The sequence below is a fragment of the Castor canadensis genome, chromosome 6 (genome assembly GCF_047511655.1).
Source record: "Castor canadensis chromosome 6, mCasCan1.hap1v2, whole genome shotgun sequence".
In the NCBI taxonomy this organism is placed as follows: domain Eukaryota; kingdom Metazoa; phylum Chordata; class Mammalia; order Rodentia; family Castoridae; genus Castor; species Castor canadensis.
The window spans coordinates 19,564,451-19,585,317 of NC_133391.1; the positions used below are offsets into that span (position 1 = coordinate 19,564,451).

Sequence of the window (20,867 nt, forward strand, 5' to 3'; positions counted from 1 at the left end):
GAACACTGTTCCCTTGTGTAGTTTTGCATTTTATTTGTCAGTTGATGGACACTTTCGCTTCCATTTCGTGGCTACTGTGACTAGTGCTGCAATGAACACAGGAGGGCAGATGTCTCTTTGACACATTGCTTTTTTCTCCTTTGGATGTATGTACCCACTAGTGGGATTGCTGGAGTACACTCTTAATTTTCTGAGGAGCTTCATAAAATTTTTCCATAGTGGCTGCACTAATTTACCTTCCCACCAACAATGAACAGTGGTTTCCTTTTGTCTGCATCCTTACCAGCACTTGCTATCTTTAGTGTTTTGGATAATAACCATTATTCCTGGGTGACATCTCATTGTGATGTTATCTGCATTTCCCTGATGATCTGCCATGTTGAGCAGTGTTTCATGTACCTGTTGTTCCTTTGTGTGCCTTGTTTTGAGAAATGTCTATAATGTCTATTTAGATGTACTGCCTGATGCTTTTCTTTCTTTCTTTTTTTTTTTTGAGATTTTGGAGATCCTTATTCTGGATGTCAATCCCTTACAAATGTACGGTTTACAAATACTTCATTCTGTTGGCCATTTCTTCACTTTGTTATTTCCTTTGCTATGCAGAAGGTTTTAGTTTGATGTAATCCCATTTGTCTATTTTTGCCTGTGTTTGGAGGTCTTACCCAAAAAATCCCCACCCATTCTAACCCCCTGAGGGTTTCCCTAGGAATTCTTTTTTCATTTATTTATTTATATTGAAGCACAGTGTCTGCACATCTTCATTGGGACAGTGTGGCCCCTAGGGAGTCTTATCCTCAGGCAAACAGATGCCCTTCTTAAAAAAAAAAATGTTGGGTGGGCTGGGGGTTATGCAGGTTAAACAGCTTGCTCAGTGTGTACAAGGCCCTGGGTTCCATGCCCAGCATCTTAAAAATAAAACAAATGAATTAAAACTTGTTTAAAAAGCTATCCTGAGATGATGGAGTGGCTCAAGTGGTAGAGAGCAAGTGTAAGGGAGAAAAAAACAGCTCCAGGTGTGCAGTGGTGGCCAGTCACCCCTGTATGAAGGCACATGACCCACCTGGGCTCTGATCTTAGGAACTTCGACCCCATGAGGCAGAAGAGGTGTTTCTGCATCTTCCAAAGGAAGAAGGCAGAAGGGGTTTTCTTACCTGCTAGGATTGGAGCTGCATTGTCTGTAGGGCTCTGTGAAATCAGCTCTGAAACCAGCCCAGAGCACTGTTCTACCTCTTTCCAAATCTTATTGTCAGGCCCTACATCAGAAAACTGTACTGACAGTGCGACCCTGGAACTCCTGATGCTGAAGACCAGGTACCATGGAGAGCTTTGGGCAGAAAAAGCACAGTGACCGGGATGGACCAAGGAGGCTAAGAACAGGGTTCGGGTTCTCTTTACCCTCCCCTTTGCTGCTGGGGGTCGGAGGCCAAGACCCCATCTACAAACCCGAGGGCTGAACCTGTCTCTCCTGGTCTTGCTGTGTGTGTGGTGGTGGTGGGGGGGGGGGAGGTGTCGCTGCAATGTGAGTGTCGCGAGGTCCTGGTGGCCTTGCCCAGGGCGTTCATTAGTAAAATCGGGGTGCACGCAGAGTGGCCGCACCTAGGAAGGTGCTGGCTTGGGTCCCTGCCCAGGGCCAGGAGCGGGCTCCGGCCTGTGCTTGGACAGACCTGGGGACCCGGGGCCAGAGGCGCCTCCTCGGGGACAATTGGGGACAGGGCAAACGATGCCAGGCTCTGGGCAACCCAGACTCCGTGCCCACAGTCTCAGGCACCCGCAACCCCCGCAGCCACCACCGACCCGGTGCCCACAGCCCCCGTGCGCCCGCAAACCTCGCGCGCTCGAGGACTCCGCTCATCACAGCCCCGCGCGCCCGCTGACTCCCCCTTATCATAGCCCGGCGTTCCCGCAGCCCCCGCGCCACAGATCCCGCGCGCTCACCGACCCCGCGCGCTCGTGGACTCCGCTCATCACAGCCCCGCGCGGCCGCAGATCCCGCGCGCCACAGCCCGCGCGCCATGGCCAGTCTGCCTGGCGCCGCCGCGGTCCTTGACCGCCAGGTACCGGACCGCGGCGTTTGCGGAGGGTGGAAAAGTGTCTCGGAGCTCGCAGACAAGACCTGACCCCCGCACGGCTGCGGCTCCCCGCCCCGCCCCCTGGCCCTGCGTTTCCGCGGGCGGCCCCTCTCCTCACCATTTGGTTTCGGAAACCCGGAGTCCCCGCCAGGACCCCGCCGCGGCGAGCGTCCCCTCCCCCTAGCTGGCTGAGCCGCTCGGGCTTCGGGGACAGGGTGGGGGTGGGGCTGCCGCCGATCCGCTCTGGGGAGCAGGCGGGAGGGGGGTCACTGGGCTGCCACATCCACACCCCGCCGGCCTGCGTCATCCCCAAATCTGCAGACCGCCTTTTCCTCCCGGGCTCCTGATCTTCCCCACAGCGGCGCAGCCCTCTGCGATTTTATTAAATATGCGTCTTTTTTGGGTCGTTATCCTTTAAATCGTCCCAATACCGTGGGCTTTTGTTCTGAGGACAGGGCTTGGGGTGGATGCCAGAGCATCGGGGATCCCTGTCGTGGGGAAAATGGTTCGCGCCATCCCCGGCCCTTTCACACTCTGGCCATTGTGCGCGGTGACAGACAAGACCACGAGGCTGAGCGCGCCCAGGAGGCTGTTCTATAAATGGCTTAAAACCTTAGTCTGGGCGATTTACGCGGCCAGAAGGCGGACAATTGGCTTCTTGTTCCTTGTAGTGATCCCTGGCTCCAGGGTGACCTGGAATTTAACAGATCCTCCCTGAGCTGGCAGAGGACAGAGTCAGCCAGTACCTGGGCAGGGCAGGGAGAGGACAGCCCTCTGCAGACACTTGCTGGGCGGGGCTGGGGGCTGGGTCGTCCCAGCTTCTCTCTCTGTTTGCTTGGGGACCTTCTCTCTCTTTTGCTTGGGGACCGAGGAGCTGAGAGCTGAGATGGTGAGTGTCCGTGCATCACCCCGGCCCCACACCCCAAGCTCACCTGGCTTTGCTGAATACACGTTCCCTTCTTCTTGTAGGACTGCAGTAATGGATGCTGCGGGGAGTACAACAGAGAAGGAGGGTCCACAGAGGTGGCAGAGACCTTTAAGGTAAGTCCTTTGCCAGAGGTTCAGTGTAAGAACAACACTGAGTGGGGAAAATCCATTTCTCCTTGAGCTCTGGGGGAGTTTTCACTGCGGGTTATGCAGTGAGATTGGGTATGGTGCATTTTAAATTCCAGTCATAGGGGAAAAAGTCATTCATGTGTGAAAAATCACAGTGCTCATTTGTTTCATGAACTGTACATGTTACTGGAAAGAAGTCCATTCATGAACATTAATCTGGATATTTTTCTGATTGTGTGATAAGTTTAACCCTTTGATCTGGTTCATTCTGTTCTCTCTCTCTCTCTCTCTCTCTCTCTCTCTCTCTTTCTCTGTCTCTCTCTCTGCAGTACTGGCTTGCACTTGCTGGGCAGGTGCTTGCCCCCTCCAGCTGATTTCTTTCTTTAAGCAGCACTTAGCACATTATAGTAAAGGTGTAATTACTTCCATTGTATCTGAGTTACGTAGTTTCTATATTAAATAATTTCCTGCCTCACAGGGACATATGAGGAGGAAATGACAAGAATAATAAATAATAAAGGTACTTGGGAAATCATGTAAATCCAATTGTAAGATTTATTATCTCCCTCTCTCCCCTCAATCGTTATCTGTAACTCTGGCTGTGGAGGTTTCTCTTCCTCCTCTCTGTGCTGCATTCAGCTCCCTCCTGCCTGGTTCAGTCACTGTCATTGCCTCTGGTTGGGTGTACAGCCTGTCCTTATGATCTCATCTGGGCAGAGCTCAGACAGGGACTGAACTTGACTCATCAATTTCACACGTCCCCAGCTCTTTACAGTGTGCCAGGGGCTGTGCAGGGCATCACACATGGAAAGAGAAATAAGGCAAGGTCTCTGCTCAAAAGCTATTTGTTTCAAACCAAAATGTAAAAGACCACAGCAATTTCCTTGCTGTAGTAAGTTTGTGAGTTTTATTTGTCTGTGCTTAAAGCTAGCACCCTCCACAATTCACAGCAGGGAATTACTCTGCTAGTCTATAAACACTAACTTCTGCTACTTTTGAGGAGTTATCGCTTCTTAGAACCTGATACAAAAAGGATTTCTGCTTGCTAATCTCAGTTCCTTTTATATGATTCAGTAAGTAAATTCCTCAAAGGAAAGAGATAAGTACTTTTTCTTTTTTCCCTGACTTTTATACTTTCACACAAAGAAGGATTCCTTGCAAAGAATCATAATGTAAGGAACACATTTGTTAACTTGGACAGATTATGTTCGAGTTAAAAGAGCGGTGTCTGTTAACACTGCATTTACATGTCAAAGCGTGACTTACCGTGGATTCTTCACAGCATGTATGTTTTCAGGCAAGTGTAAAATGATGTTGGTAATTAGGACAATTTTTCCGTCTCTGTTAACGTACACTCCATTTGTAGTGTTCGGTTCTCTTCTGGGTAATTTCCTTCTTTTCCCCTCTTCCATTTTGATGAGGTCATGTTAAATTGGGGATGCAGTTCCTAGTGGGCACCAGCGATGGGTTGCCTCATTACCATCCTGGAGAATCTTTCTATGAATTCCAGGGTCCCTCTTGTTTGAAAGAGGGGGTCCATCTTGTTTCTTCTGAGCCCCCCACTTCACAGACCTCCACAGAATGCAACACTCCAAATCTGTAATTTTCTTTAGCACTCATTAGATTTTAAAAGTGTAGCTGTAAGAGACTAGTCAACATGGTACTCAGAGCTTCTGGTGTAGAGTGAGGAGGATGCAGGATTGAACTGGGGAGCCGAGTTCCAGTCCAGCTGCAAGGCAGACTTGGTCTTGGACAAGGCGTGGAATGTCACTTTACGAACAATGTCATTTTTGTTTATCTTTGGAAGGGAACTATAGACAGAGAAAAGGGTTTGTGAAGAACACAGATAGTTTACGAAGGGACTTTTTTCTTGGAACTGCATTTCATGTCACATACCTGAAGCCAATATCGTTAGTTTACTTTTTGGACTCATTCAATTATATCACCTAAGCCAGGCGCCAGTAGCTCACTTCTGTAATCCCAGCTATTCAGGAGGCAGAGATCAGGAGGATCATGGTTCAAGGCCAGCGCAGGCAAATAGTTCGAGAGAATCTGTCTCAAAACCATTCATAAAAAAGAGGGCTGGTGGAGTGGTTCAAGGTGAAGGTCCTGAGTTCAAACCCCAGTACCGTAAAATAAATAAATAAAATTATATTGCCAAAGTATTTGGTGGATTTGGGAAATTTTTCTCTGAGCTCAGGGTACAAGTTCTTACATTTGGCTTCCAGATTTTCAGAAATGTTCTCAAATCCAGGAAATTAGGGTTCTTGATGAAAGTCTGCAGCCACACAGTTGTATGTTACTTTGAAAACTGGATAATGGAAAATGCTGGTACAAATCAGAGTTGGAGGGTCACTGTTCACGTCGTTAAGAAATCACATCTTACAAAGGGTTTGTTCAGATAGAACAAATGCTTGGAAATTAAATCATTTATGTTCAGTGTTTAGAATTTTGCTAGTATTGACAAGTTAGAATTAAAACACTAAATTGAGCATAAACACCCTGGCCTGTGTATTAGCTTTGCTGTCAGCTAACTCCATCTCTTTGCACCAGTGACTCGATATGCACCCTTCTGAAGGTTTTTTTTTTTTTCCTGGCTGGACTCGGCTTTGAACCCAGGGCTTGTGTGTGCTAGGCAGGCACTCACCCACTGAGCTACAGCCCTGGAGGTATCTTAAGGAAAACTCAGGGTGCACAAGTCCGTACTGGAGCATGGGCGTCTCACCGTTGGTGCACGTTGGATTTAATGGTGTCTGTTTTTACAAACTAATCTGGACCCCATTTCAGAACCGACCCAGAACCTCGGAGAGTGGGGCAGGTGCCAGGTTCTGTGTTGTTTTTGTTCTACAGGTGATTGTAGTTGGGTTGGGAAATCCCTGGGGCCAAGGGAAGGGCAGCAGCAGCAGCAGTGCGGGACAGAGCCTGACATCACTCAGTCCACCTCAGCTGCCCTCGCCCTTCCTGGGTCGAGGTCCACAGACGTCAGAAAAACAAGAACTTAAGACATGGTAGCCATGCCTAAGCGTTAGCGTCAGCAGTGCCATCAGTTTGCGTGGAAGCGATGGCCTGGCCTTACGTGAGCTGCTGACCACTGTGAGCATTCCTGGAGAAAGAGGGGAGGTGGGATGCCATCTGAGTAGGGCAGAGCCAGGCGCTCCTGGAGACCAGAATGTTGCTCAGCGTACAACGGAGTAACCTGCTCCCTGCTCCCCTTCCTTCCCAACTCCAACCTTCTGTCGCCCTGCCTCCTATGACCACCCCTTACCTGCATTTCCTACATTTTTGTGATGCTGGGTTCTTATTCTCTTTTGGACATGCCAAGTGCGTTCCTACCCCAGGGCCTTTGCACTTGCGTCACCTGCCTGAAACACAAAGCCCCTAGTTATCATGGCTGGCTTCTTTCTCCACTCAAGGCTCTACTCAAACACCACCTCATTGGGGGTGGGGTGTCACTAACCCCCTTTCCTACCCTATTCTAAGCTTGTCGGATTTTTGTCATAGCATGAACACCTTGACATCTAGTTATCTGAGTTTACCCTCACTAGGAGAACCAGGACCTAGTGTTTCTTTTCTTTTTGTGAATTGGGGATTGGACCAGGACAAGAACTACCACTTGAGCCATGCCCCTGGCCTTCTGGTTTGCGAGGTAGAGAGTCTTGCCAACCTCGAACTCCCGATCCACTTGTCAATTTGTAATCCACCCATGTAGCTGGGATTATAGGTACATGCCACCATACCTGACAGTTCTTAGGGCCTCTATCTCAGAAAACCATCAGGTTGAATGAGTGACACCAACAGTGAGCACCTGTCCACAGAGGACAGGAGTTTGTTGAGGAGGGAAGAGCTGGCTGTGTGCAATCTCGGTATATCCTGTTCTTACTCAGTGTGGTACCAGAGCCACACTGCTGGTGCAGTCAGTGTTGATTGAGTGAATAAAAAAGCAAATTGCGAAGAATGAGAAAGCAAAGAAGAAGAGAGCTAGAGGAACCTATGCTGGGGCAGAGCCAGGGTTTTGTTAGGAATGTTCTCATGCAGATTGTCATTCAAGTACATTGTATGGCTGTCATTGCTGTTCCATTCAGGGCAGCAAGAGTAATTGGAAAACTGAGAAATTGGTCAAGATGAGGATGGTGTGTAGTCAGCTTCTCTGAGTCGGTGGAGGAATGGTTGATTAACTATGAGTGGGAGCTATTTAGGAAGTAGCAGCTGTGAATGGGGGAACTTCTCTGTTACTTTTTGTTTTTTGGTGGGTTTGAACTCATGGCTTCATGCTTGCAAAGCAGGCACTCTACCATTTGAGCCACTTCTTCCTATGTTCTGTTTGAAGAACAGTGGACATTATTGATTCTATCATTGATAAAAAAAAAAAAAAAGCCAAGCCGGGTGCTGGTGGCTCACACCTGTACCCATAACCACTCAAGAGGCAGAGATCATCAGGAGGATCGAGGTTCAAAGCCAACCAGGGTAAATAGTTCACAAGACCCTATCTCGAAAAAACCCATCACAAAAATAGAGCTAGTGGAGTGGCTCAAGGTGACAAGGTCTGTGGCCTTTGCAGTGTTTGAGACGCACCCAGAGTCCAGTAAGCACGGACAGCTCAGCCTCTACTTCAGTCCCACACCCATGCTTTCTGTTCTGTGTCTTCACCCCTGCTTTTACTAAGACCCTTTTTACTAGTCGTCTTAAGAAAAGAGATTTTGCATTGCATTGCTCTTGCACAACTGATGGGATTTCAGAATTCACTAGCACAGGATCCTCCCTGTCGCTACAAAAAGGAAAATCCAAGGGGCTTCACCATGTAAGAACACTGTGGGGCTGCAGGTGTCATCAGAAGTGTGATGTAGAAGCTCACTCACTTCACCCTGCAGTGTTAATGAGGAAGTTTGCATTCATGAGGGAAGTCAGCCAAAGACATCAGCCCTGCAGAGAGGAGCGAGGGGTGGGGGTGAGCTGTGAGCACGCAGGTGGGAGGCTCTGAATGGTGACAGCAGAGGTCCACATGCTTGGGGATTTGTTTTGTGGTGCTGAGGAACAAGCCAGGGCCCCATGCCTGCTAAGCATGTGCTGTGCTCCACTCCAGCCTTGGGGTTCTGCATGTGATTTGGAGAAAATGAGCATTTCTGTGTAGGAAGGCAAGTAGAAGGAAGGGCTGGGGTGTGGCTCAGTGGTAGAGCATCTGCCTAGCATGCATAAGGTCCTGGGTTCAATCCTCTGCACCATCCTACCCCTCTGAAAAAGTAGAAGCCCTGGGCACAGTGGCACACACCTGTTGTCCTGGCTACTCAGGAGGCTGAGGTGGGAGGATTGCTGGAGGCCAGGAGGAGGGGGCCAGCCTGGACCACACAGTGACCCCATGTCCTGAACACAAAAAAGGTACAACTTGACACCCCTCACAGCCAGGTAACAGGATGAACCCATGCTGGTTTTCAGCTGGCCAGAAACTTTTCCCCCTTTAGTTTTTGGCATTCTGCAGCAAGCAGTGGTGTTATGGCAATTTTATTTGGCCCTTTGTAAGGGACTTCTGCCCACAGTTTCCTCCTGAAGAAACAGGATTTGTGTCTCAGTTCACGCTCTGTGTGTCTGTTTTCAAGGAAAACCTTTGCTTCAGCTTGGTCATTTCTTCTACGCTGCCCCCAGCGGGTTTGATGGGCGACGCTAAGGATTCTTTGGGGTTGCAGAATCATCGTTGGCAGGTAGAGGACTCAGGTCCCTAATGACACTCGTGGAGAGTGACAAGGCTTCCCTAGTGCTGCTGTGTGTCTTGTGGGAGACACCCTGGCCTTTCCCAAGCTCGCACTGAGCACTGAGTTGGGAGTGAAGAAGGGCCCCTCTCCTGCTCTGCCCACCATGTCGCCCTGCTTCTAGGTTCGGGTTTGCAAATATCACTAGACTTTGCTGTGGTGCTTCGCCAGGCAGTGGCTTTGCAGAGATTTTTGAACAACTGACTGCATTCAGAACACACGGTCTGTTTGGCTCACATCCTCTTAAATTTCTGTTAGGTGCTAAGCTGTGGACGTCAAGCGATGTCACTTTTGTCCTGTGTGTCCTGTGGCCAGTTGCTTTTCTTTAACAGTGTTTATTTTTCACCCTCAGGCTAAAGATCTAATCATCACACCAGCCACTGTTTTAAAGGAAAAACCAGACCCAGGCACGCTGGTGTTTGGAGCCACGTTCACGGACCACATGCTGACGGTGGAGTGGTCCTTGGAGGCCGGGTGGGAGAAGCCCCACATCAAGCCATTCCAGAACCTGTCCCTGCACCCCGGCTCCTCAGCTCTGCACTATGCCGTGGAGGTAAGGACTGGTAATGAGGGTGACATCCTACACCAGTGTCCCCAAGGGTAACAAGTAACTCCTTGCTAAGGTAACTTGTGAGTTGTGTTTACAGTGGCAGTCAGAAATGTCTTCAGATTGTACCTGGTAGACATTGAGAGCGAGTCTTAAGAACTAATGTGACATGTCATCTTAAATTTTCTGTGATGTTGATAAAAATCATTTAGAACAGATAGAATGGTCAGTTGTAAGAAAATCAGAAATCAGAAAGCCCAGCCTGTTGGCATTTCACCAAGTTCCCTCTCAGATTCTGTCAGGACAGCGTTATGGTTAGATCTTAATGCTAAGTGCAGGGTTTTTGTTTGTCTGTTTTTGGCATTTTAAGACAAAGGAGCCTTTTTTTATGGAATAGGAGAACAAAGAAACTTGGAAAGAACTGTTTTTGCTTAAATCAATAAGTCAATTGAAAAATAAATTCAAATTTTAACACATAAAGTCGACAGACTTTGAAACAAAATGCAAGGGAAAATATCATTAATATCAATAATAGCCATTTGAATCTGAGCAACTGTTACTTAGAAGGAATTTTTTATCGTGGTCCAGGAAACTCAGTAATCTTGCAGTGATTACATGTGTGAGGGGACATGTCACTAAATGTCCTTCAGACATGAGTTGGAACATTTATGAGCATGAAACGTTTAGGGAATTCATTCCCTGGTGCTTCTGAGATTGCACAGTTAAACCAGATGAACAACAAACTCCCTTTAGTCTTGACTCCACGTTAATTTGATTCCTTTTTAATGTGTTGGATGTCTTTCCCAGAAAATCGAGGGAAGTGGAAATAAACAATGATCTCTCCAATAAAGGACTAAAAGATGATGACTGTAAAATAGAAACAGCTCTAGTGATAAAAGAACTTCTTTCGTATTGAATTTCCGCTTGTACCGTGTGTTACCTACCACAGGTCATCTTATCCGCTGACCTGAAGTGAGAAGGGGTGGACAAGGTCTGGAGATGAACTGAACTTGCAGGCTCAAATTCTACCTTGGGTGCTTCTTTGTCCTGGGGAATTAAATCATTTGTAGATTAATTTTCTCCTTACAACATTGAGCGAGTGATGGAATCCACCACCTAGTGTTCTTGCCAGTATAAATCAGGCATCTCATTCAAGCACATAGCCTGGTGCAGGGTGAGACCCTACCTGTGGCTCTGATCCCCCTTCCACAGGAGCAGCTGATGAGAAAAGGTTATTCCTGGCCCAAGATCACAGGGCAGAATCAGGGCTCAGATGTGGAGCTGTTCTGTTACACAACCCTCGATCTAAGTGTTGAAATTCATAGCAGTCTTAATCGGCTTGTTCACAATTGTAAACTCCAGTAATTTTAGAAACACTGGATACTGCCCATCTGTAATCCACAAAATGTTGAATTTAGCACTCTCAACTTCCGTCCCCAGCTGTCCCTGTTTCAACTCATGAGTTCTTTCTTTCTGCATGCCAGGCCCATGCTGTGCCCTAGGGGACAAGGACAGAGATGACATTGATTTTAGCTGGGAAGAAGGTGTGTGAGCGTGTGGTCAAGCCTAGGGTACTGGCTCTCACATTTCACACTGAGCATACACCAGAATCGAATCACTGAGCTCCTCTCATGCCTTTATGATTTCCAAGTAGTTTTTTTCTTTTTCTTTTTTTGTTTTTTTTGGTGGAACTGGGATTTGAACTTAGACTCAAGGCTTTGCTCTTGCAAAGCAGGCACTCTACCACTTGGGCCACACCTCCAGTCCATTTTGCTCTATTTATTTTAGAGATGGGGGAAGGGTCTCAAACTATTTGCCTTGGCTGGTCTTGAACTGTGATCCTCCCAATCTCAGCCTCCCAAGTAGCTAGGACTACAGGTGTGAACCACCAGTGCTGGCTTTTAACGAGTCTTGAAGTCATATTAATTTTGCTATTTTAGGAAGCACATTCTGAGAAATACTGCCTGTAGGGAGTAAATTAGAAAGGATTAATATCATTTTTGAAAGTTAAAACAGATTTTGGTGGTCATTGGTTTTTGACAATCTTTGGGAATCTATTTAGATAAGTTGGAATTCTAGTTTGATTATTTTAGCCAAGTTAGAGTTTAGTTTTCAGGATAGTTAAAAACAAATCTTGGGCTGGGATTGTACTGAGTAGCAGAGCATTTGCTTAGCATGTGTGAAGCCCTGAGTTTGATCCCCAGCCCTGCAAAAGAAAAACAAAGCCCTCAGCTTACTGTAATTCTGTCTTATGTCAAAGTCATAAATCGTCTCTGTAGTGTCTTTATTAAAAACTGGAATGTGAGCCCAGCATGGTGGCTCATGCCTCTAGTCCTAGCTACTTGGGAAACAGAGATCAGGAGGATCATGTTTCAGGGCTAACACTGGGCAAAAAAAGTTGGTAAGACTCCATCTCAACCAACTGCTTGGTATAGTGGCAAGTGCCTGTCATCCCAGCTACACAAAGTGTCAATAGGAGGATCATAGTCCAGGCTTGCTAGGGCATAAAACCAAGACCCTATTTGAAAAATAATGAAAGCAAGGAAAAAAAAGAAAGGGCTGGGGGCGTGGCTCAAGTGGTAGAATATCTGCAAGTACAGGCCTTGAGTTCAAATCCCAGTACTACCACCAAGAAAGGAACCGGAGATTGGAATTTGTGTTGTATGGGTGTCTGTCTCTGTGATTTAAAACACTAGGCTTCATTCTTAATCAGTTCTCTTTCATGTTTCTGGGTGGTCTATGACCACTAAGTGGCATTGCTTGGGGTCTCTCTGTGGTGGCTGGATTGTGGTGGCTCGGAGGCTGATCCCATATGACTGGCACTTGGGCTGGGAACGCAGAGGTTGGGGCTGGGAGCTGGAGCTGTTGCAGGCTGGCTCTTTCTCTGCATACTGTGTAGCATGAGAGGAGCCAGGCTCTTATACTTGCTGAGCTAGAGCTCCAGGGCCATGCTTCTGCCGTGGGAGCCCTATTGTTTCCTAAAATCTCAGTGTTACTTCTGCCGCACTCTGTTAAGTCAGGGCGGTCACACAGGCGTGCTCAAGTTCAGCAGATGAGGAATGTCGAGTTTCCACAAGGACGAGTGGCAGTGGAAATACTGTGTGGTGATTTCTGCAAAATCCAGAGGTGGATGGGGAGATACTGAGGTACATTTGGTTTCCTCTTTGGGTGGCAGATGTGGCTTTTCAGATTTCACAGGTCGGCTAGGATATTAGTGTCACAGGAACTTTGAACACGTGATTGCCTTGTGCAGAAAGTTAGCTGTGGGTCCTTGGGTTTTCTCAACAGGCATAGTCATGTCTCTTCTCGTTCACTTGTTCAGGGAATATTGAGTGTCACCCATGTGCCAGGACTGTGCAGATCCTAGAGGTAGGGTGGCAGCACACCAGCCATGACCTTCCTTGTCTTTTCTCCCTAGCATCTCTCTCTCTCTCTCTCTCTCTCTTCTTTCCCTTCCTCCCTCCCTCCTTTCTCTTTCCCTTGGTTCCTCTCTCTCTCTCTGTCTCTCTCTGTCTCTCTCCTTCTCCTTCTCCCTCTCCTGTCCTTTCCCAAAGAATGTCCAGCAGACACTTTATTTCAAAGAATCTCTTCTCAGTGCTGTGGTCGGAGCATCTCCGTGATGGTCAGGCTTTTCCTGGGTGTGGCTGTTTCTCACACACCAGCACGGGGCATCACATTTTTGGGTGTTAACCTGGTTGTATTTTGGAAGCTATAGCTGCATATAGTTTCTGTTACTGTAAGAAGGGCTTTTTTATTTGTGGTACTGGGGATTGAACTCAGGGCCTTCACCTTGAGCCGCTCTGTCAGCCCTATTTTTGTGAAGGGTTTCTTGAGATAGAGTCTCAAAAACTATTTGCCATGGCTGGCTTCAAACCTCGATCCTCCCGATCTCGCCTCCTGAGTAGCTAGGATTGTAGGCGTGAGCCACAGGCACTTGGCAAGAAGGGCTTTTTAAAGAGGTAAACATGGGGACATTTCAAACATGGAGAAAAGTCATGTCACGTGTGGGCAGGGAGCATAAAAGAAAGTGAAGGGATGATATTAGGTGCTTTATTTTCAAGTTAAAATAAACATTTAGTGAAAGAAACCCAACTGACAAATGGATTAAGATGTAAGTAGTACTCCGTGCTAGTAAGTGAGTGCTCCTACAGTCCCATCCCATCCAGGTAAAGAAACATAACACGTGAACATGGTTGCTGTCCTCACAGGGTCCATGCTGGTCAAGAACCTGAGTCTTCCTCTGCTTACCGGTAGCCTGACTCTTCATTGGTTTTCTTTACGGCGTGTGTCTCTTTAATACTACGGTCTTGCTTCTGTTTGAACTTTGTGCAAATGGGATTACATTTAGTGCATCTGAGGCACACTGCTGGTATTTGAGCTCACTGTATAAGATCTGTCCAGGCAACACCAACCCTAACATTTGTGGGTCTGGGACGTAAATAAAGGGACCCCATGGTCCGCCCTCTCTATCTCTTCCTAGCCCAGCTCTGTTGGGTCCCACCAGGGGCACTGAATGTGTGTATGAAAACACCTACACACCTGTGTACAGATGGCCTGGGCCATTCCTTCCACTTAGGGGTGGGCCTGGCAGTGGTGCTGTCCACTCTTGGGAGGATAAATCCGAGGAAGCCTATCGAGGCCTCCAAAATGGAATCAGGCCCACTTGGGCAGGGATTCTGTGGAAGAACATACTTAGTTAAGAGTTTTCTGGAAGGGACCAAGGGCCCAAATGGGTCTCTTCAACAGGCAAGTAGACTCTGAGCACATTTTGAGGTGTCAACCGGGCCATTCAGAGCTAGTCCCAGACCTTTATTTCTATGTTCTGGTGAAAAGGGACTACAGGAATACTCTTGAGAAAGCCTGGCAGGGGAGGAAGGGAAGGAAGGTCACTGTATGAACACACCTTCTCCCAGCTACTCAGTCAAAGACTAACCTATGAGCTGTCACGAAGGAATTTTGCACATGCAATTAAAATCCCTAATCAGTTGATTTAAAGGAAATCAAAAGACGGATTATTCTGGGGAAGCCTGACCTTGGGAACCTTGCTTGAGGAGAGACTGACAGTAGCCAGCTGTAGACCACAGTTGCCCTGTTTTCTTGATCTCTCTTACTAGGACTGTCAAGTGCAGATAAGCCACAACTCAGGGCCATGAGGGGTGAGAGGGAGGGGTGCTCTAGCCTGCTTCTGATATTCCCTTCCTGCCTGCCTTGCAGGCTTCAGGCTGGCGGAGCCAGTGTCCAGAGGCACACTGGCCAGTTCCTAGTAATAAAATCAGTTAGCACGACACACCCCTCCCATCGCTTCCATCTGGATCAAACTCTGACAGAGCAGTGCATCGATACATGAAGAGAATGCACACCTCATCGAAATGGTGTCAGATCCCACAGTGCACCTGACCTTTAAGAAGGAGCACACCAGTCAAGATTTGATGAGGTATAGAAGGACATGAGCAGTGAGCTGCAAAGCTGTCAGAAGTTTTGCACTGCCACCAAAGTGACGTGTTGCAGTGTTGCAAGAGACTGAATGCAGAGGGAGAGGACAATCTAGGTATTTTCTGTTAGGCCAAATTTTAAAGGTCTGAAATCATCCCTAAGCCTTTTGGAAAATATGGTGATAGTTCATTAAAATATGTTATCATGTCTTGCTTTACAATCATAAAGGAATAAATAAATTTAGAATTTCACACCATATATCTCTAATATGGTATATACTGATAGGATAATCACATAAATAAAAGCTTGTTGAGGGCTTCATAATTTTTACAGATATCCTGAGCCCGAAAGCTTTGAGAATCGCTGCTACAGGATGTAGCTGGTCATAGGATATGTCCTGAGGTCATAGGATATGTTCTGAGGTTATAGGATTATGTCCTGAGGTCACAGGCTATGTCTTAAGTTTTGAAAGACAGGCAGAAATTGTTTCCACAGTGCTTTTACTGGTTTTTATAGCCAACGACCATGAATATGAGTTTTTATTGTCTCACAGCCTTGTCACCTCTTAGTACAGTGGATTACTTTTTTTTCTTTTGCCAACGTAGTGTAATAGTATCAGTGTGGTCTTACCTTCTCTGAAGCAGTCGGACACTGGGAATCTTATCCGAAGTAAAATAGCTCATTTTTCTGTTGTGCTGTCTTTTCAGTTTACAGAAGCGTTTCGTCTACTTTGGATGTGGGTCCTGAGTCAGTTATGTGTTTGAAATATCTGAGGCCACACATGTAAGATGGTAGGCGATGCGTCTCTGAAGGCCTGGCTTTTCATTAACACTCAATTCAGTGTGTTTTGGAATTGCCATTACATTTCCTTTGATCTGTGGGGTAGCTGGTAGTGTAGCTATTTCTTGATTAAATTTTTGCCATTGATTTCTGGGTTACCTTGTGTTGGAAATGAGTGACATTGTGTCTTGTACATGTGGTAGGATGAGGGTTTGCTCTCTGTTGCTCAGCTCTTCCATGCCCTTAACATGTTGGTTAACATGTTGGTTCTGTCAGTTACTTAGAGAGCTGCTGTTAGAATTTCCCTCTGCACATGCACGGGTTTTCTCTTTCCTCAGTTGTTGGTCCGGGCCAGCTCTTCCTGCAGAAGGTGACACAACCTTGATGTAGCAGTCTTGAGCTGCCTGCTTTTTGTGACTTGGGGGCTGAGCCAGCTCTGCTCACAACCCGGTTATCAGCTACCTAGACTGTGGCTGAACCAATTTAGGTGAAAGGACACGTGGGTACCTCTGAGGGGTCAGGTGCTGCTGGCCTTTGGTTTCAGTCTTCTGAAGGCTTGACCTTAGTACGTGATTGACAGTGTCCTCTCCCCCCCTCCCTTGATGTGCTGTTTAGCATTGTAGCTCCTGGTAATAAGTAGAGGATGACCTCATTCCACCAGGTTCTGCCAGCACGAGGACTGTTACTGTGACCAGTCTGTCCACCAATGTAATCACTTTGTGTCGAGGTCAGTGTCAACTGCCTTACATGACCAAGGAGATGAGAGCCCATCAAGAAGTCGGTCTTTGAACGTGGGTTGTTTCAGTCAGTTACCTCTAACATTTTGTTCTCTTTTATCTTCAGTTACTTGAGGGTTTGAAGGCATTTCGAGGAGTCGATAACAGAATTCGACTGTTTCGGCCCAACCTCAACGTGGATAGGATGTACCGATCTGCTGTCAGGCTAACCTTGCCGGTACGTAAGTCTAGACATTTCTCTGTGTTTCTTTTAATTTAATGGGTCATTCTGAGTTTACCACCAAAAAAAACCCCTCTCAATAATTAAACCAATGTTCAGTACAAACCCTGTGAACGTCGAAGTTATTTCTGATCTGCTTCAGTTAGTAAGGTAAAAACACAAGGAAATAACCAATTCTGTTTGCCATTTCTCCAGTATTTCTGCTTCTTATGCATGTCTGGTGGATTAATGTGATGGGGGAGATAAAAAGATAATAAGGAAAGGGCTTGGGGTGTAGCTCAAGTGGTAGAGCACCTGCCTGGCAAGCTCAAGGCCCTGAGTTCAAATCCTCTTGCAGGCCAAAGAGTTTAGATGACTTGCTCCAAGGGACAGGGCAGGAAGGTAGGTGCAGTTTCCTTGGTTCCTCGTCAAGTTCTCTGTTCATGGGATTGAGGAAGTCCTCCCTCTAGACAGCAGGTTTCCGGCTCATCCTCGTCTTGGCCATTTGTTCCTGTAACAATTTGCCATGAAGGCTGTAGCGGAGGGCAGTTGAGAAGGCTACCAGACAGCAAGGTTCTGATGGTCTCTGGGTGACTGTCCATCTCTGAAAGCTTGTGTCTCTGCCTCAATGGAACAGGGACTACTTGATTTCTTTTCTTCTCTTTTGGTGGCCCTGGGGTTTGAACTCTGAGCCTCACGCTTGCTAGGCAGGTATTCTACCACTTAAGCCACTCCACCAGCCACAGAATTACTTGAATTATTTTATAACGTGTCACTTACCTGGATATGAAAACCTTTTCACCTTACAAATAATCTGTGGTTTGCATTTGTCCATTTTCCTACCAGGCTGTCTTTTTCTTCCCTCCCTCCCTCCCTCTTTCCATTCCTTCCTTCCCTTCTTCCCTTCTTTCTCTCCTTCCTTCCTTTCTTTCTTCCTTTCCTTTCTCTCTCTCTCTCTTTTGGTAGTACTGAGATTTGAACTCAGGGCCTGCACTTGCTAGGCAGGTGCTCTGTTCAGGGCATCATGACACACCGGTCACAAGCCTTTGTCAGGCACCAGTTACCAGGAACTTCACTTAGACTGTTGCTTTTATATCTGTTAAAGGACAGAAGTCTTGAAGTTTCAAATAGGCAAATTTTATCCACTTTTTTTCATCATGATTTGTGTTTAAATCTCTTGAGAATCTTTTTCTATCTTAAGGTGACAGATATTATCTTTTTTCTAGTAAAAGCCTTCCTATTTGTCATATTTAAGTGTAATATCCCATTACAATTGATTTGTGGCTCTGGTTGTAGATGTTGTCCTGCTTTTTCCCATATAGGTAGTTGATAACATGAACTATTACCACAATTTGGGGAGAAATCACAGAAAAATATTTTTGGTTGTGTTTTTCATGAGTTCTGTCTGTCTATCTATCTGTCTGTCTATCATTCATTTCTCATCTACCTGTCTATCTATCTATCTGTCTGTTTATCCATCTATCTGTCTAGGAAAATGGAGAGACAGTATTTGGACTAATTAGGACTGTAATCTGAAAAACACAGATCCAAGCAGTCTTGTAAACAGACTGAAAGCCTGCGGGGGAGGAGGGGTCATTCATTATGGGGCGCTGGGGAAAACGCCATAGTCACAGGGTCTTCATTCTTGCAGGTGTTCGACAAGGAAGAGCTTCTGGAGTGCATCCAACAGCTCGTGCAGATTGACCAAGAGTGGGTCCCCTATTCAACGTCCGCGAGTCTATACATTCGCCCCACGATGATTGGAACTGAGGTGCAAACTCACTCCCTGTTTTGGGGCATTTTGGTGGCAAGTTAGCATTGTTCATTGTTGCTTGAAATTTTTAGTGCACAGTTTGACACAGCCCCCAGCAGCATCCCTGATGACTGTTCTCCCTGATGACTGCCAGGGCTGGGGAGGTGTAGCACGTCTTTCCTGTGAAAGGTCAGAGAGGAGGTGTTTCAGGAATGAGGTGTTGGTCTCAGGTTGATCAGAGGCACATAAACAAGTCTCACCACCCTTCCTAGCTTCCCGTCATGGCAGCCCCTTTCCAGGGCACAGGTGATAGCTGAGAACCTGGGGCGGAAAGAACTGCCTCTTTATTGTCATTTCCCAGAAGTCTTGGGATTTCTTGGCGTGGCGTGGGAATAGAGGGTCCCCTTCCAAATAAAACCATGGAGGATACAGTTCACGAGGAGCATTAGAGAGGGGACGGAAAGAGCTGGAACGACAGACAGGCTGAACAGCTTAGCCTGACCATCACACGATGGGCACCTTCTCTTGGTTGGCACCCTTGGGCATACCTGGAGTGACCAGTGCCAATGGAGTGGGTGAGTGTGGCATATAAAGACCCCGCCATGCCTCTCTTATATGCAGCTGTGACCTATGGAGAGTGGATGGGACAGAGAGATGACTGATGGGAGGACAGGTAGTGGGGAGGCAGGTGAAGAGCTGGAAGAGCACATGGAGGTCACTAGAAACAGGAGTGTGAAGAGATGCCCTTGTGCTCTGGCAGTTCTGCTGTCTAGGGGTTGTTGTTTCCAGGTTTTCTACGGGTTGTATGAGTGCAGGAAGTGGGGAGTTACAGAAGTCAATAGCATGTGGCCTATCTGCATCCTGGGGTGTCTTCTGAAAGAACGTAGATGGCGAGTTTCACCAACTCAAGTGTTTAATAAATACTAAAGATGGGGTAATTTAATACCTCCTTGAGTTCTTTGTTTATCTTTTCACATCGTTGCATTCTTAATGATATTTTTAACTCTGGGTGGGGAGAAGCAGTGTCTGAAGTGGGGTGGAACATGTCTTTCAGTTGCTCTGATGCTTTCTCCATTGCAGACCGATTCTTCTGACTCCTACTTTGTGGGGACTGTTTGTTGTGAGTGGATGTTGGGTTTTGCCACTTGGTTTTTCCAAATCTCTTGACATTATTATGTGGTCTGTCTTTTCTTTAAAAAGAAAAGAGAGTGAAAGAGAAGAGGTCTTGCTATGTCTTGGGCTCAAGTGATTCTTCTACCTCAGCCTCACGATTAGATGGGACTACAGGTGCATGCCACCTCACCCAGCTTATTCCATTACTCATGACAAATTAATTTATTTTTGAATGCTGACTCAATCTTATGTTCCTGAGCTAAATCCTACCTGCTCATAGTGAAACTGATTTTTTTTATGTCCTGCTGTATTCAGTTTGCTAATATTTTGTTAAGAATTTTTCTCACTGGTCATGAAAGATGATTTGTAATTTTCTAATAATCTAATTCTATGATTTAGTAAATTCTTTAGACTCCCAGATCAGATCTTAAATCTCATTTTGCAATCCATCCTGGAAGTCATGGTGATGTCTTTATTAGGGACCCTCAACTTTTTTTTTTTTTTTTTTAACGTGGAAGCTATGAGTCCTGTGGTTTATGTCTGGTGTGGGGCAGGAGATCACTTGAGCCCAAGAATTCGAGACCAGGACGGACAAGGACCAAAGATGGGTAATGACAGAGATGTACCACTGTGTGTCTTTTCATGTCACCCTTGCTTGGGGCCCTTACTAATTTTCTCTGTCCCACTCCATGAAGACCACAGTCCCATGGATTCTGATTGAACAGGTCTGTGGGATGGTTGTGATGCCCACTCGGGGTCAAGAACCTCAGAAAAGCATGCACGTCCCCAAATATTTCTTACATTTAATAAGATTTCAGTGCCATTTTAACCAGTATCTTCTGAGATATTTATTTATACTTTGTTGAAAAAGAGAAACTAAAAGCTTCACCTACAGCTGATTGTGAGCCAATTGGAAAGGAAGGTAAAATGTGAGACCATAATATTTAAATAAAGAGCACGTACATGAATGAGTTCCACATTTTCACTTCATCTGACAAGAACCTAAAATTAGCCCCAGGCTCACCACTGGAAACCTAAGGCCCAAATGTCCAAAGTGACTGTGTTTTGCTCATTTTAAGCCATCTGCTGTGTCCAGCCTCAGTGGTAATTCATGCCAGCCCAGTGGCCTGGGTGTGGGGACAGAGGAGCACAGGGATGCAGGCCATTGCTGCTCGGTGACTTCGCCATAGCTGACAGCAGGAATGTGACAGGCACAAACTGAACTCCGAGTCTGATCATTGCTCTCAGCCCTCTGGTCCTGCCACATCCTGCTCCTCCATGTGCCAGGAGGCAGAGGACAGGTTTCAGTGATATTGGGTCACAAAGTGACCAATATCTGTGCTAGGGACTGCTCACAGACTGTCAGAGCCCTTAGGGTCTGTGACCGGCCCCTGCTGTCCACTGCAGAGATGCAGGTTTGACTCTGGAAAGGAGTGTGC

At 46.7% G+C, this 20,867-nt stretch overlaps 1 protein-coding gene across 3 annotated transcripts in view; it reads left to right on the top strand.

Annotated features, from left to right (window-relative positions):
- The window catches only part of Bcat1 (branched chain amino acid transaminase 1), an 86,115-nt gene that overhangs the window by 25,265 nt on the left and 39,983 nt on the right, over positions 1-20,867 (top strand). Inside the window, exons 1-5 of one of the 3 annotated variants that reach the window (XM_020153179.2) lie at positions 1,998-2,054; positions 3,039-3,110; positions 9,219-9,419; positions 16,470-16,580; positions 18,214-18,333. In XM_020153179.2, the coding sequence (XP_020008768.2) occupies positions 2,013-2,054; positions 3,039-3,110; positions 9,219-9,419; positions 16,470-16,580; positions 18,214-18,333 (546 nt within the window). In that variant the 5' untranslated portion in view covers positions 1,998-2,012. Of the gene's footprint in view, positions 1-1,997; positions 2,055-2,425; positions 2,959-3,038; positions 3,111-9,218; positions 9,420-16,469; positions 16,581-18,213; positions 18,334-20,867 lie in introns of those variants that run through there. The other 2 variants (XM_074075845.1, XM_074075844.1) reach the window with 2 other exon arrangements.